Source organism: Dysidea avara, chromosome 9 (assembly GCF_963678975.1).
Source record: "Dysidea avara chromosome 9, odDysAvar1.4, whole genome shotgun sequence".
Taxonomy (NCBI): Eukaryota; Metazoa; Porifera; class Demospongiae; order Dictyoceratida; family Dysideidae; genus Dysidea; species Dysidea avara.
In genome coordinates, this window is record NC_089280.1 from 4753191 (window position 1) to 4769965 (window position 16775).

The 16775-nt window shown below is 37.9% G+C and overlaps 1 protein-coding gene across 1 annotated transcript; it reads left to right on the plus strand.

Annotated features, from left to right (window-relative positions):
• Window positions 1-8813: 8813 nt before the first annotated feature.
• On the plus strand, window positions 8814-16761 carry LOC136266578 (uncharacterized). Its single transcript, XM_066061579.1, has 9 exons — window positions 8814-8923; window positions 8977-9077; window positions 15194-15317; window positions 15428-15778; window positions 15837-15887; window positions 15949-16043; window positions 16113-16254; window positions 16320-16448; window positions 16579-16761. Exons 1-9 carry the CDS (start codon window positions 8822-8824, stop codon window positions 16759-16761), a joined length of 1278 nt encoding a protein of 425 aa, XP_065917651.1. The 5' UTR covers window positions 8814-8821.
• Window positions 16762-16775: the final 14 nt, after the last annotated feature.

Here is a 16775-nt window from a genome sequence, read left to right on the forward strand (position 1 = left end):
CACCAATGGAGTAAAGGATGCAAACTCCACCTCACGTACACGATCACCATACTCCCTCTTCTGCATCTCATGACGTCTATACACAGATGGTATCGAAACATTGCGGTAGCTTTGTGCGTTTGGGTGAAAAACCCTTGCATCGAAAAAGACACTTTGCCGCCGCCCCCAAAATCCGCGTGCATTAATGTCAGCCCTGGCATCATCTTGGCAGTTAGCTGATCGAGGGGTAAGTTCTTCGCCACTCAGGGATTGAAGTGGTGGCTCAATTGCAACATTAGTACAAACATTTGAAACTAATTCAGCAGTTGTATCACGCAGGTCATTGTGGCGAACAAAGGTCAAACCACCATGTCGACAGATCATTGCATGATCAGCAGTGAAAGATGAGCCACACACAGAGTGGCTAGGAGTATTCAGTTAAGTCCATCCATAACGCAGGTGAAGAGCATCCCAGAACTCCTGCTTTGTCAGATGGTAACCCTGGTCTTGCAGTCAGTGGTAAAGCCAGAAGCCAAGAAGAGGCTCCAGGTTCACTATTCAGATCAATAGCTCTTTGAAGCTTGTGAAGAGACCATGGGAATAGAAATCGCTGTAAAAAGTAAAGAAACAAGGGTCAAACAAGCCAGCACGTTAAACGCACAGAGATCTCTATTTGGACTCAAATAAACATTTATACAGAAGCATTCTCAGTGCTTACTGATTATTTTCAGTACTAATCTGGCCCTATTTATATAAAATTACTCATTTTTCTTTGTCTCTAGCTATACCATATCAATTGAGTGCAAATAGAGATCTCTGTGTGTTTAACGTGTTAGCTTGTTTGACTCTTGTTTCTTTACTTTTTCAGCGATCTCTATTCCCATGTTTTAATTTCTGAAAATTATTTTTACACTAGCTTTTATTTTGTCTATCCTCTAGACAAGAGTAAAACCTGAAAGTTGTATCTACAGTGTAACAAACTAGCTTTTACCTGCTGCAAATATAAATCCCACGGCAATCATTTTCTCCAATGCCATATTGTTAACTTTCCTTATAATAGCCTAGCTAGACTGTAGTTAGCTGTATGCATGTTATATCTTGCATTTATACAAAGAACATAACAATAGCAGTAATTAAGCTTATTTGTTTAGAAACCACTGTAAGTCAATGAGCTCATTATCACTTTTGTGGCATATAATATTATAGGCTTATAAGGTAAATAGTTGGCAGTAACACGTGTAGTAACCACAACTGGCATGTGCAAAAAGAGGCTAACAAAAGGGTATTGTGTTTATCATAAAGTACAGGTCAACCATGGAGACGAAATAATAGAGACAGCATCACTAACATGATACATCCTTGAAAACTTGCATGCAGTGGCCTACACTACAAGAACGTCGCAAATCAGCTAGACTACTTTTACTATATAAAGTACTACATGATTTATTAATTATACCAAACTGTTACCTCCCATTTAATCTACTGTATTACGGACCCGACACTCACACAACTTTAAACTAGTACCATACCAACCAAGAATTAGTGTATATAAATATTCCTTCCTCCCAAGAACTGTACCAGAATAGAATAGATTAGATGATGAGATTATTGAGACTGACTGTGTTGAAGAATTTAAACAAAAATTAGCCCCTTCTATGCATATAGTTAAGTAACTTATCGTAATTGTATATATTTTTATAGTTTATTATTGTAATTGTATATAGCTATGTATATAATTAAGTAACTTGTCGTAATTGTACATACTTATATAGTTAAGTAACTAATTGAAATTGTACACATGTCATTGCACATCAGCATTATACCCCTGGAGGGTCCTGCTGATTAACAATAAATAATAAAATACCGAAAAACACACTTCGTTCATATAACTGCATCATTTTACAGCAATACGTTACCGCATCGACGTCACAGAATGACGCATCCTGTTAGCCAAATTGAAAATCATGGTTTATAGTTGTAGCTAATATGCGACTGGATCTTGGAAATACGATTCAAATCGCACATTAGAAGTTCGAGATGTTATGAACATTTGTTACAACAACTTTCAGTTTCTTTATGGACGAACAATGCCCGTGCGATTTTACGGTACTGGGCTTTGCAGTGTGAGGACTGTGATTTTCCTTTCCCCAAACCCCTGTTGTAATTAATTGTATTTGCAGTTTAGTATAGTAGAGTAATTTTTTATTGTAGCTGTAAAAAAATTATTTAACGAAAAAATGTTATGAACCGTATACGTGTATTTTTCCCCGTACGCGTATGAGGCATTCCATGATACGCGTATGGGGCAGATTATTATTATATTGTGTACTGTGCAGGAATCATGTATGATTATAATGCACAAGTGTAAATATAAAAGTGTCCAAATTATTACAAAACTCAATGTATGTGGGAGCGTTAACAATGTTCTTTGGGATGGCCTAGTTTGCAAAGCAGAAGAACAAATGCAAAACTGATAATGTTTTACAAAATAATTAACGATATTGTTGATGTTGATATTGATGACAATATACTAGTACCAGTAACATGTCATTATACACGTGGTCACCTCATGCAGCCGTACACAAGAGTGGACACATACAAATATTCATATATGCCATCATCAATTAAACTTTGGAATACTTTGCCAGGAGATGTTATCAATCAAAACTCAGTGGAAAATTTTCAAGCCAACTTGCACACACACACATACTTGTAATTAACTGACAACAAAATAATGTTAATATACATTCACACACAATCATATAATTGTAATTCAGATATGTACGATTATACTCCACTTATGGAGGTATGTACATTAAATCTATATTATTATTATTCTGGGGTAGGTTATTCCATAGTTTAATCACTGAAGGGAAAAAGGAAAATTTAAAAAACTGTCCACTCTAGTATTTAGTTGATTAAAATAGCCACTTCGTAAAAAGGAGGGGATCACTTGCCCCATACACATATGGGACGCCCGTAGTCGATTGCAGAATTGTTGAAATTTCTTTTCCCGTGCCGTAAACATTCCGTGGGCTGGAAAACTATCTGTAGTGACGCCGGATCGAGGGGTCACCAACTGCTTCGAAATCTCGTACACCTTCAGCCTGAAATACGAAATCTTATGTTGTTATCGTGATTCTGATTCTATACTCGTTCTGGTACCGTAGCTTACACTCAACTGCTCCTGCACAAAAGTAAGAATGAAATCCGATGTTCCGCTCCGCTTCGGATTTGTATAATCAAGTTGTGGAAGCATGCACACAAAACCAGGAGCTGTGGGAAAGAAGCTGCACAAAACCAGGAGAGTCAAATTATAAAGAATGAAATCCAATGTTCCGCTCCGTTTCGGATTTGTATTAAGCGAGTTGTGGAAGCCAAACAAAACCAGGAGCTATGGAAAAGAAGCCACACAAAACCTGGAGAATCCTTGCAGACTGCTCCTGCACAAACGTTAGAATGAAATCCGATGTTCCGCTCCGCCTCGGATTTGTATTAAGCGAGTTGTTGAAGCCAAACAAAACCAGGAGCTGTGGGAAAGAAGCCCTACAAAACCAGGAGAATCAAATTAAGAATGAAATCCGATGTTCCGCTCCGTTTCGGATTTGTATTAAGCGAGTTGTAGAAGCCAAACAAAACTAGGAGCTGTGGGAAAGAAGCCACACAAAACCTGGAGAATCCATGCAAACTGCTCCTGCACAAAGGTAAGAGTGAAATCCGATGTTCCGCTCCGCATTTACTTAGCAAACTACAAACTTAGCAAACTTCATAAACTTAGCAAAACTTCATAAACTTAGCAACACATCAACTACAAAAGCAACTCAAGCACACAGGTGCTCCTGGTTTTATGGGGTTTCACACCAGATAGATTTGCTCCCGGTTTTGAGGGATTTGCACGGGATTCCCCCTGAATGATTGGCCTTGTTTCCTGGTTTATAGGGCTTCAGCTGCGAGTTGCTCCTGGTTTTATAGGGTTTCATTTAACAGTTATGTCTTGGCTTTACTCCTAGTTTTATATGGCTTTGTAATTCCTCTCGATTTTGTGAGGCTTTGCTCTTACATGCCTGCTGAACTTCTGTTTCTTTCTCCCACTATTTTTTAGGTGATTTCAGAATTTATCACTCTACAACAACCTGTAATTTAAAATCAGGTTTTGCAGCTCTCGTTCGATTTTGTGAAATCTTTTGAAATCCGTGAAATCTTGAGAAAGTTGTTCAAGATTTTGAAATCCGTACCCCTTTTTCATGAGTTGGTGACCCCTCGCGCCGGATCAGCCGGACTGAGGAACAAGATTAGTGTGGTTCAATTGCTGTTGAATCCGTGGCAAGGACAATAAAATTTACTCACAAGGAGCATTACGGAAACACTCACGGTATACGGCATACTTTTTTCAAGAATCCTGCAACCGACTGTACGCGTATGGGGCCCCGTACGCGTATTATATTATTATTATTATTGTTAATTAGCAAAGCCCACTAGGGGCAACACGCTAATGAGCATTACAATCACATATTACAATGGCGGATCCAGGATGGGGCATTTGGGGCAAATGCCCCCCCCCCCCCCTTCAAGAAATTGCATACAAGATCGAGATACTCTAATAGAGCAGTCAATTACTCTAATAAAGCAGTCACAATGTTCATGAGGCAGTGTAGTTTACCTATGAAGCTATAAATAGGATTTTATTTTACATAACAGACGTGATATAGTTGGTAAGGATAACTAGTTATTATTGTCGAGACCTTTTTTTTTTTTTTTTTGGTCTTCAACTGGTTTTCAGCAAGTTTTTTTGGTCTTCAACTGTTTTTCAGAAAGGTGCCCCCCTCTTTCCAAACTCTGGATCCGCCCCTGTTGTTGAAACCATCATGATAAATGAGACATGTATATACATTTACAAATTCAGTAACCCTCGGTCACATGCGACCACAAGGCTGGTGATCAAGTGATACCAACGTGGGCATGGCAAGGGAGAAAAGTAATTACAATTACAAACAAAAACAACAATTACAAACAAAAACAACAATTACAAAACAAAACAAAAATATTAAATTGCAAGTACATTATCACAACCACTCTCGGCAGTCCCTTGCCATAAAAATCCTCTGGGATGCAGTCATACAAACCTTCGAGGCATCATCCAGCATCCGTCGAACCAGTGACCTTGTGATATTGATGTCCTTATCAATAAAATGTAGTACATTGTAAGTGTTAGTGACTGAAAATTGCTGGAAGTGACCTAAAACGCTGATCTCAAGAGTCTCATAAAAGTTGATAACATTTAACCGATCTAGCTCTGATAGAATTTGGTGGTGTTCAGCCTTATTTTGTTTGCGAGATCTAGCCTGCTCAAGATGGTGGGCACTGTCCAATGGACATGTCAGTTCAAATAAAAGTATACTAGAAGTGACGGTATTATATTACTTACAGTGTTCTTAAATGTTTCGAGATCTATTGTGTTGATGTTAGGAATTTGAAGGGAGTTCCATTGAATAATCGTTCGTGGGAGGAAGGAGTATTTGTACACATCAACTCTTGTTTGCAATTGAGTTAGCTTGAGATGATGTTGAGCACGGGTGTAGGACACTGGAGTTGGTGACGGTAGGCAATGATCAGGTATTGCTAGTAAGTTGAATAGGAAGGTGAGTCTAGCAATTGTTCTATTTTGAAGTGTAGGCCATTCAAGACTGGTTAGGCCACTCCAAATAAATTCTCTGTTTCCCGTCCACCGCCCGCATCTGGTTACTGCCAGCTCTAAATATTCCATTATTCCGTATTCTTCCATCATTTTCCGGTTATTCTATTTTTTCTTTTTTTGCATACTGATAGGCTCAGTAAAAGCTATCTTGAAACAGTGTCAGCTCACGTAAAACTATCTTGAAACAGTGTCAGCTCACGTGTCAGTAGTGCTATCAAGTCAGCACAAACTTCGCGTTTGTGTTATTTTTGCAACTTACAAAGGAAGTAACAAGCTTAAGCATGCTTTTATGCAGCCTTTTTGGCTGTGCCAGGCAAATAATGGCTTGAATAGCTAGCTAATCTTATAATGAAATAATGGAAATGGACCGCCCGCCCGCATGTGAATACGCCATGTCCAAGACGGGAAACAGAGAATTTATTTGGAGTGGCCTTAACATATCTGTGATGCTACCATGGTTTTGGTTAGATCTGTGCCAGGGTTTGTTTAAAACAAAACGAGTAGCGTGGTGTTGAATCATTTCTAGTTTACTAATACTAGTGTGATGATAGGGGTCCCAGATAGCTGAGCAGTATTCTAATGATGGTAGCCAGTGGCGTAGCTACCACTGAGGCAACCGAGGCAGCTGCCTCGGTAAAAATTCTCAACAACAGGCTGGGCAGACCTGAGTTTAGGCACTCCTGATTTTCTACTCAAACGTTTATACTAGACAGCATCACTGTAAGTAGCTGAAAAGTGGTCCAGCACCGTGTCACTATAGGCGTAGGCTCTTGCCCTGCTTAGTACTACAGCCATAGATTCTATACATTATATAAGATCGAGATACTCTAATTAATGATATCCAACCTCTTATTTTTAGTACAGGGCTGTATAATCTTCTTTAACAACCAATACTTACTTTCAACAAGTTACTGATCACTAAGCGAAATTTCGTTCCTGGATGCTTGCAATTGCGCTTCTAAATAAAGTTTAATTCAACTTATTTTGTTTTGTAATTACGAAGTTATCGTATTTTAAAGTCAAAAATACATTAAAATTTAGGCATCGGATAATTAGAGACAAAATGTATTACGGTCATGGCACTAGCTAGTTGTTTCAGTATGATGGTGTTTCCACGACGTTACAGCTGAATTTGAGGGGCCTTCATGATTTCGTAGGTTTTCAATAGTGCTGATTTCAAATCTGACAAGCGTACAAGCCAAAAATGCAAGGTACAGTTAGTATAGCAGGCGTTTATAACCTATTTTACTGTCTGTATGCAATATAACGTTATATTTTTCTAATGTACGCACTTCATTTGAGTGTATTAAGTTGTTTTAACGTAGTTGAGCTGAGCAATGTGCATACTAGCTCCGCAATCCAGTTTATGTGCTTTGTAGTGTTATTGAATGGATAGAATATTGGCATTGAACAGCTGTGTGATAAGATAAGGCTGTATACTGAAATGATACAATAGATTTTAATGGAAATTATTGGTCTAAATGGGATTACTGAAGGCCTTTCCCTAGAATTAAGCTAATGTTTCAGAAGCAGCAATTTTCTCTGTTGTAAGTTTGATACATGGTTGAAAGCAATATGTCCCGCAGCTTTTTACCTGTAGATATGTTAAGAATGGTTTAAGTGGCTTATACAAACAATTTGAGTCAGTCTAGTTTTATTTAAAATATAGAAATCACTAGCTAATTTTCCCTTCGGTGCCATTTTCCTATGTAAAATGGACCTAATTTTTAATGACATTGTAGTAGCTGTAACTTCATTATAGAATACAGTAGTGATCTGAAATTTTCAGCAGAAGTTGCATGTTAGTAGTGCTTTATATGGGGTGTGTCATATATACTAATTGAGAGGTGTTGGTTTTTTGTAGGACATCACTATAATAGAGCAATCATCGTAATATGTGACTGGGCCTGCGAAAATAGGGCATGTGGGCACATGAATTTTGCCTACTTTTGCAAATTTCCTTGACTCATAACTTTTCATAACATTACGCTATGGCAATGAAATATTTAGCCCTTAGTAAGCATTTAATTGGCTTAATGATACAAGTTACAGAATGCAAATATTCTGTTCGAGTATTGAGATATGACCTGTAGCATGACTGGGTGTAGTTTGTGCCCACATGCCCTATTTTCGCAGGCCCGGTCACATATACTCTAATAGAGCATTCAGTACAGATTAGCCACCGTATTCATTACATTGCTTGGTCTGAATCATTTACATTTATTATTGTATTAAATTACTTCCCAGAGTCTCTAGCTTGACATGCTTAGCACATGCAGTTGAGCATCACATGAACGAGATAATCTCTGACTTAAACATCACATCAGATCAATAACAAGTATAGTGTGCATGCTTATGACCTTCCTTGCGGTCCATGGATGGCCTGACCACTCAAACTATCTCTGGATTAATTCAGTTTTGTGCCAGTTGAAGGCAATTAAACTAGTTTAATAATTGAAGCCCACTATGTCCCCACCCCCATAGTAGGGGATTTGACGACACCTCAAGGATGACTAAGCGCATATTTCATGCATGTGACTAGTAATAAACCTGCCCTGTAGCTAGTAAAATTATAATAAGTGCGATTTTATTGTTTAGAAATGCAACTACCAAGAATTGGTCGGTGAATTGGACAACTGTCAATTGCCCCAGGGGTAAGGACAAGAAGCAATATCAAATTCCCACCTGGGGTGTGGGGACACCCGGGGGTCAGCATGGGACATGAAATTGGCAAGTGCATAACTAAGCTGGATCATTTTTTATGGCATGTAGAAAAACGCTCAGAGTCTTCTGAAACAATTTTTTCCATCCAGCCAGAGAGTCAACTTGCAAATGTTGTACCACCCATACTTGAAAGTATTTGTGAATCATTTGAGTCAGAAGCAGATCCTTTCAATTAGGTCAATGTATAAATTTTGCCTCGGTAAAAATTTATCCCTGGCTACGCCACTGCATCATAGGGTGTGTAAATAAGTTCAATGCTGATAAATGAGTTCAGCAGTGTAATGAAAGTCAGTTGACCTTGATAGTAGGCTTCTATTAGTGCTGTATAGCTATACACTTCATTTCAAGAGAACTTAATTATTGATACAGCTATAGCCTGGGTTAAATAAACAATAACATGCACACCTGCAGGCATGGAAAGGAATGCTTGACGGTGAAAGTTTTCTAAGGGCTGGATGGGTACATGGGCTGAAATTACACAACTGTGCTGGACCTCAACAAAAGAGATTTTTGATAAAGGGAAAGGTTAGTTTATCATGGGCCAGTTACGCTGTTTCAAACCATCACATATTATATAGGTTATGCATTCACAAAGGACTTCTGGAACACCACTTATACCATGGGTTGTACTAGAAGAGGATGGAGAGATATTAACAGCACACTGTAATTGCATGGCAGGGTATGTATGTTTGCATAACATGATGGGATCATGTGAAAGCGGTTGTGGTTCGCGTGTGGATGATTTCTTTTCGCTCTGTACGTCCTCTTCATTTGAGGCTTGTTTTAGACTTCAAGTGTCTGCTATTCCTCCCACTGGATATTGAAAAGGTCTCCCGCGTAGTGAGTATGCATTTCCTGAAGTGGAGTATCCTGAAGCAACCCCTGAAGTGGCCCAGTTGTGGTACTGTGACTGTGCTTCTTCCTTAACAGTACATTTAACAGGCCAGTCGGTTTTATCCATTTAATTGCAGTCAACTTTGACGCATTTTTCTTTTTCATTGGCAGGTGGGCTTTAATTAGAGTTTTCTAGTCCTAATACACTGAAATGGCTGATAATGCTGGAAGCAAGAAGAGAAAAGCTGGACTTGATGATTCACCAGATAAGTGCCACTATGTGTTATAAGCAATTAGATGTATGTGGGAAATGTAATAAGAAATGTGAGGAAGATGATGATGCCATACAATGTGATTTATGTCGTATGTGGGTACATGCTAATTGTGATAATGTTTCTCAAGAACAGTACAACGCAATCAACACTCTATCTGAAATCAACAACTGTGTGTACTGCTGCAATATTAATGATTGTCTAACTCGTCTCAAAAGTATCATTAATGATTGGATGATCCACCAGGCTGGGCTACCCCAACCAGATCTAACTGTCTCAACCTTATCAGCAGATCTTGAGCAACTAGCTTCAGCACACTGCAAAATCAAAAAGGCTGTGTCCGATTTGTCTAATAAAATAGAAACCTTGTAGTTGCAGGAGACAAAGCTGGTTGACCAAATCCAAACAACGTCAAATGCCCTTGATAGACATACAGCCAATCCTACTCAACAAATGCCTGATTGGAAATCCAATGTTGTTTTGTATGGTATCGATGAATGCTCTTCAAAAAACATCTAGACACAAAAGACAACAGAATGATGTTAAAGCCATTTTAGAAACCCTTAGTAGTATAAAGGTTCAGATAAACCCTGATCACATAATCGACTGCTTTCGTCTTGGGAAATTCAAACAAAATCAATCTAGGCCACGGCCCATCTTAATTAAACTCCAACGTACCATGGACGTAAATACAATTTTAGCAAACAAAAGTTCCTTACCTTCCCCATTGATTATCAAACCTGATATGTCACCACAAGAAAGAGCAATAGAGTCAGTTTTACTAAAGGAAAGATGGTCCCTAATCAAGGCTGGTCATAACCGTAAACAAATCAAACTTAGCAGCAATCATATTTTTGTCAACAGTTAACTTAATGGAGAGGTTATTAATGCAGTTTTTAAACACTCTTCATCTACAGCTTCGAATTCGTCAGCTCAACCAATGAACATAACTCACACACAACAACCACGCTCACAGGAGCAGTCTTCCTGATGACTGCTCAGCTACAAGTAGTTACAATGCTTCAAATTTCCAAAATCCCATTCATACTAAACTAAAAATCTTGAGTCTAAATTGTTGTAGTTTACGCAGTTCCGGAAAAAGAGCTCATTTCCAAGCCTTAATTGATGAGCACAACCCTCATATTATTTGTGGCTGTAAATCACATCTTGATAGTTCTTATTACAACACAGAAATTTTTCCTCCTACATACTGTATTAAGAAAGGATCAAGTAGAGGCTGCTGGAGGTATATTCTTATGCATTAAGGAAGGCCTAGATCTATATGAAGAACCTGAATTGGATGTAAATGCTGAAATCATTTGGGCAAAAGTGACTCCTTCTAGAAGGGCCCCCATTTATGTCAATGGCGGATCCAAGATGGGGCATTTGGGGCAAATTCCCCCCCTCCCCCTTCAAGAAGTTGCATACAAGATTGAGATACTCTAATAGAGCAGTCAATTACTCTAATAAAGCAGTCACAATGTTCATGAGGCAGTGCAGCTTACCTATGAAGCTATAAATAGGATTTTATTTTACATAACATACGTGATATAATATATTCGGTAAAGGATAACTAGCTATTATTGTTGTGACTTTTTTTTTTTTTTTTGCTCTTCAACTTTTTTCAGCAAGGTGCCCCCCTTCTTTCCAAACTCTGGATCCGCCCCTGTATGTTTGCTCATTTTATCGTCCACCAGACCTGTCCATTGACCCCATACTGCAATTGGGATTATCTTTGAACACTCTTACACGTAGGTTTACTGAACTACCTAATATAATAGTAATGGGTGGTTTCAACCTTCCAGGTATTAATTGGTTAGATGAAAGTGGTCAGGTTGCCTCTAATCCTAGCTATGGAGTAGAACTAAATAATGTATTTCTTGATCAAATTAATGATATTGGCCTTAATCAATTTGTCAATACTCCGACTATGTATCTGGGTGTCATTATCGACAAAAATCTTAAATGGACACAACATGTTAACATGATCACTGCAAAAGCAAACTCAGTAAGAAGTCTTTTACAACGGAATCTAGCAAAGTGTCCTGCAACAGTTAAATGCTACTGCTATGATACATTTGTTTGCCCCATTCTAGAATATGCCAGTACAGTGTGGTCCCCATACCATGAACATAACATCTATAAATTAGAAATGGTACAGAGAAGAGCAGCAAGGTTTGTGATGAATAACTATAATAGAACAGCTAGTGTGACAGAAATGTTGAACAGTTTACAATGGCACACATTGGAGAAGCGAAGAAATAAATTGAGAGCCTCACTAATGTATAAAATAATTAATGACATGGTAGATATTAATGTGCACCAACAGTTTAGACCAAGCAACACCACAACTAGAGGTCACCATCAAAGATTTCTCCAGTTGCCAACAAGGATAGATGCTTATTTCCTTTTACAATAAAATTATGGAACCAACTAGATGATCATATTATCCAAGCTCCATCTCTGGATTTATTTAATAATTATATAAATTTGTAAATAAGTAACTAACTACATATGTACAAATATACTCATGATTGAGTTTGTACATTAACAAATATATATATATATATATATATATATATTTATATATATATATATTTATATATATATATATATATATATATATATATAGAAACAGCAACATACTTGATCTTGTACTTTCTACCTCTTCTACCATTTTGGACTTAACTACTGCACCAGGAATGTCGGATCACAAGGCTGTTGTCTTCCATTATAATATAGATAATACCAAGAGTTAATAATATGTGACTGAATTTGACAAAACAAGGCTTCGACGCACAAAGCTTTGTTAGGAGATATGGCGATTTTAAGGAATCATTGTGTAATAACTTCCCAGTGCCTACAGCTGTGCAAACAAAATTTGCACCAATTGTTCATCTGTTCACTAGCTATCACTGAGTGGGTGTATACATTTCTGATACCCAAACTTTGCCCTGTTTTGAGCAGCTTTTTTCGAGCGGGTAATAATATCACAGATGGTAGTAACAGGGTGCGAGGGTGGGGGTGGACGGTGGTCTTAATATACGGGTATAAAATGGAGTAAGAAGATGATTGGAATCCAGAGGCCAAGTTTGGGCTCTCTATGGCCCTCCATGGCCCTCAAATTACTCCAAAGTGACTGAGAACACTATTGGCGAGCTCTCTGTGAAGTCCCAGCTCACTACACACCATTATCACAAAGCCATGGCCATTTAATGGTGCCAATCTCACACTCGTGGCTTTGACAGGGTCGGAAGAAAGCTGCTACAGAAACCAGACTTGCCGGTGCTGAAGGTAGTACAGTGTGAAATATGATAGTGTATTAGACCAGCAATCCATTTCTGGTAAAATCGTAAGTTTAATTTTGTGTGTGTGGAAGCCTTGTTATATGAAATCCGGTCACATATTAACTCTTGATAATACAAATATTAATACTAAATCTGAACACAAAGTTGCTTTATACCACCGAGCTAATCTTGAGAATATTGAAAGAGACCTACTTGAATTTCAAACTTATTTTCTTGGGAATGATCCTTACCATAAAACTGTCGAACAAAACTGGACTGATCTAAAAGGTGTAATCAATGACAGTGTTGCAAAGCACATGCCATACAAAACTAGACGTTCCAACTCCAAATTACCATGGATAAACAGAGAGATATGAAGAGATGCAAACAATTATACAACATAGCTAAAAGAACCAAACCTAGTAATGACCAGAATGCCTATCGCAAGATTAAAAACTCTACAAATAGCAAGATTAAAGTAGCACACAATAATTATTTTAATAGAATGTTTGACAACTCATTTAATGGAAATCGTAGACAATTTTTGAAGTATATTAGAGCAAAACGTAAGGACTACCATAATATCTCCACCCCAAATTGTAGATGGTGAATCTATCTCAGATACAAAGAGTAAAGCCAATGCATTGAACAACTATTTTGAGTCAGTCTTCACTAAAGAAAACTTATCAAATATCCCTTCCATGAATGGTTGCAACAACCCTGTGAATGCTCTGCCTACTGTGCCAAGTATTAAATTTTCAGTGGCTGGTATACAACATCAATTATCCCTATTAGATACCAACAAAGTCAGTGGACCAGACAACATTCATCCATATATCTTGAAGAATTGTGCAAACGAAATATCTCCTATACTGCAAGTTATATTCACTCAATCACTAGACACAGGTATACTACCTTCTGATTGGCTCATGGCCAATGTATGTCCGGTTTTCAAGGAAGGAAACCGTACTAGTACCGCAAACTGCCGACCAATATCATTGACTTCTGTATGCTCCAAAACTATGAAACATATTATATATCATTCCATAATGAATCATTTAAACTCTAACAACATTCTCAGTGATACCAAGCACGGCTTCAGATCCTAGCACTCTTGTGTTACCCAACTTATTTCACTGATAGAAGACTTGTCACATGCTCTAGACCAACAGAAACAAACCGATGTCATTCTCCTTGACTTTGCTAAAGCGTTTGATAGTGTCCCACATCAAAGATTATTTAAATTAAGACACTATGGTATCAACGATCATATCTGTCAGTGGGTCAATACTTGGCTGACCAGAAGGTCACAGCAAGTAGCTTTGGACGGTACTTTTTCTGACTCAATAGCTGTTCACTCAGGAGTCCCTCAAGGGACAGTCCTTGGCCCTTTGATGTTTTTCTATACATTAATGATATAACAGAACATGTAAATTCGCCACTACGGTTATTTGCTGATGATTGTTTACTTTACAGAATTATCACCACCAAGGAGGATGCCATTCAACTTCAGCATGATCTTGATCAACTACATGAATGGGCAACTAAGTGGCAATTAAGATTCAATGTAACCAAATGTACTATTATGCGGTTTACCAGATCATTATCACCAATCATTTTCAACTACAAGCTAAACAATCACAACTTGGGTACATCAAACCAACACTCCTACCTTGGTGTTATACTGGATAACAAACTATCATGGTCTCCACATATTAGTAATATAGCTGCTAAGGCCAATAAAACATTAAACTTCTTGAAATGCAATCTGAGTTGCTGCTCGTCTAACATCAAAGCAACAGCCTACCTTACAATAGTACGACCGTCAATGGAATACGCTGCAGTCATCTGGGACCCATACCACCATAACAATATTCAACAGCTAGAGAAAGTACAGCGTAGGGCAGCTAGATGGGTCCTAAATAATTTCAATCGATTCAGCTCAGTCACAGCTATGTTACAGCATCTTTCTTGGCCAAGCCTTCAGCTGAGACGTAAAATATCCAGATTACAAGCACTTCTTAAAATTATACATCAAGGTTATTCACTGTCAATTCCCCTTCATTTTATTTCAATGACAAGATCCACCAGACTATATCACCCACATCATTTTATTCTACCAAACTCATCCACCTATTCATACCAACAGAGCTTTTTCTCCAGATCAATTAAGGATTGGAACAACTTACCATCTTCCATCATTGAGAGCAACAATATTGACTCTTTTTCAGCGGAACTGCAAACATTGTATGGAACTCAATAACTGTAATCTTTGTAACTACGTAGCTAAATTCATTTTATGGTTGCTTTTTTTTCCTGAGCATATCAGCTGTGCTGTCTGCTCAGTAACAATAATAATAATAATAATAAAAAGAAAGGATGTTATCTATGAAATTGTATAGATTAGGAGAAGCCTGTTCCCATATTGCTGCCATTATTTCCAGTCTTGTGGCTGCTAACAGTATACGACAGAGATCAGCATCAGTTACATCACAAAGATGCATGTGGCTTCCACCTGCAAAGAGTGTAAGTAAATATAGATAAAAGTTTTGAAAGTGTATTGCCCACATTGCATAATAAAATGATTCATATAACTAGCTGCTTATATGTATAACATTTTGTATCTCCAATTATAGGTTACCCCAGCAAAAATTTGTGAAATAAAGTTTCGATCCTCAAGTGGTAAAAGGCAGAGATGTGATAGTGGTAGTACAGATGCTACATCATCACAAAATAATACCTCCACTGCAGAGATATCTGACCCATCAGATGCTGAATTGAACACTTTTTATGATGTAATTAACAATTACACAATAAGAAAGCCTGGAATACTAAAGATTTCGCCTCCACATAGCGACAATTTTATTCCTATTTTGAGTCAATCAATCTACCCTACAGCAATGATGGAGCTGTACAATCCAGAGGCACTGACTCTTCAATATCATGACCTTCTAACTGAATGTGAGAGAACCATTGCTACCATCAAGGTTTGTCATGCATGGCTACCATTTTTCATAGTAATTCTGTCATTACTGTATGCTGTAGGTGACTGCTGAACAAGTTGCAAAATTAGACGAAGTGACCAGGGGCCATGCAGTCATCAACTAAGAGTTGGTTTATACACAGAGCAGGAAGGATCACTGCCTCAAACTTTAAGGCAGTGACTGCAACGAGCTTACTTTCACCTTCCCAAAGTTTAATCAAAAGATTGTGCTATCCAGAAGTTCATAAGTTCACAACAAAAGCAACAAAGTGAGTAGCTAAATTTATAATATTTTGTCATCTGATCATGAGTTATATGCATTTATACATACACAATAGGTGGGGTTGTGATCATAAAAAGGTTGCCTTTGATGCTTACAAGCAACAAGCCATTACAAAACACAAACATTTTCAGTGCTCTGAAGCTGGCTTGTTTATTGATGCTGACCGGCCATATTTGGGTGCATCACCTGATGGTTTGGTAAATTGTTCATGTTGCAAAGATGGGCACAGAGTGCTAGAGATCAAATGCCCATTTGTTTTAAGGATGCATTACCAGATGATACATCAGCTGATACAAACTATTATATGGAGAAAAATGATGATGGAAAATGGAAATTAAAAAGAGAACATGCGTATTTTTATCAAGTTCAAATGCAAATGGCTATCTGTAAAGTAACATATTGTGATTTTGTTGTGTGGAGCGAAAGTGGGTTTATTATCGAAAGGATTAAGGCAGACAATGATTTTTTTGAACAAAAGCTGGAAACACTATATGACTATTTTGTCTATGGAATGCTCCCAGAAATCATCAGGAAGTGGTACACAAGGAGACCAGTGGCTGACACAACAAATGTTGTACCAAGAACAGTATCAACTGAATACCACCTGGATTGTGAAGATGAAGACATCACAAGATTATGGTGTTACTGTCAAGAACCAAGCTTTGGTGGCATGGTATTATGTGACAATGAAGAGTGCCCTATAAAGTGGTTCCATTTT

Coding starts and splice junctions, on each gene's coding strand:
- LOC136266578 (XM_066061579.1), top strand. CDS start 8,822: ATGCTTGACGGTGAAAGTTTTCTAAGGGCTGGATGGGTACATGGGCTG. Junction 15,888..15,948: donor AAGTGACCAGGGGCCATGCA/GTCATCAACTAA, acceptor TCAAACTTTAAG/GCAGTGACTGCAACGAGCTT. Junction 16,255..16,319: donor GTGCATCACCTGATGGTTTG/GTAAATTGTTCA, acceptor ATTTGTTTTAAG/GATGCATTACCAGATGATAC.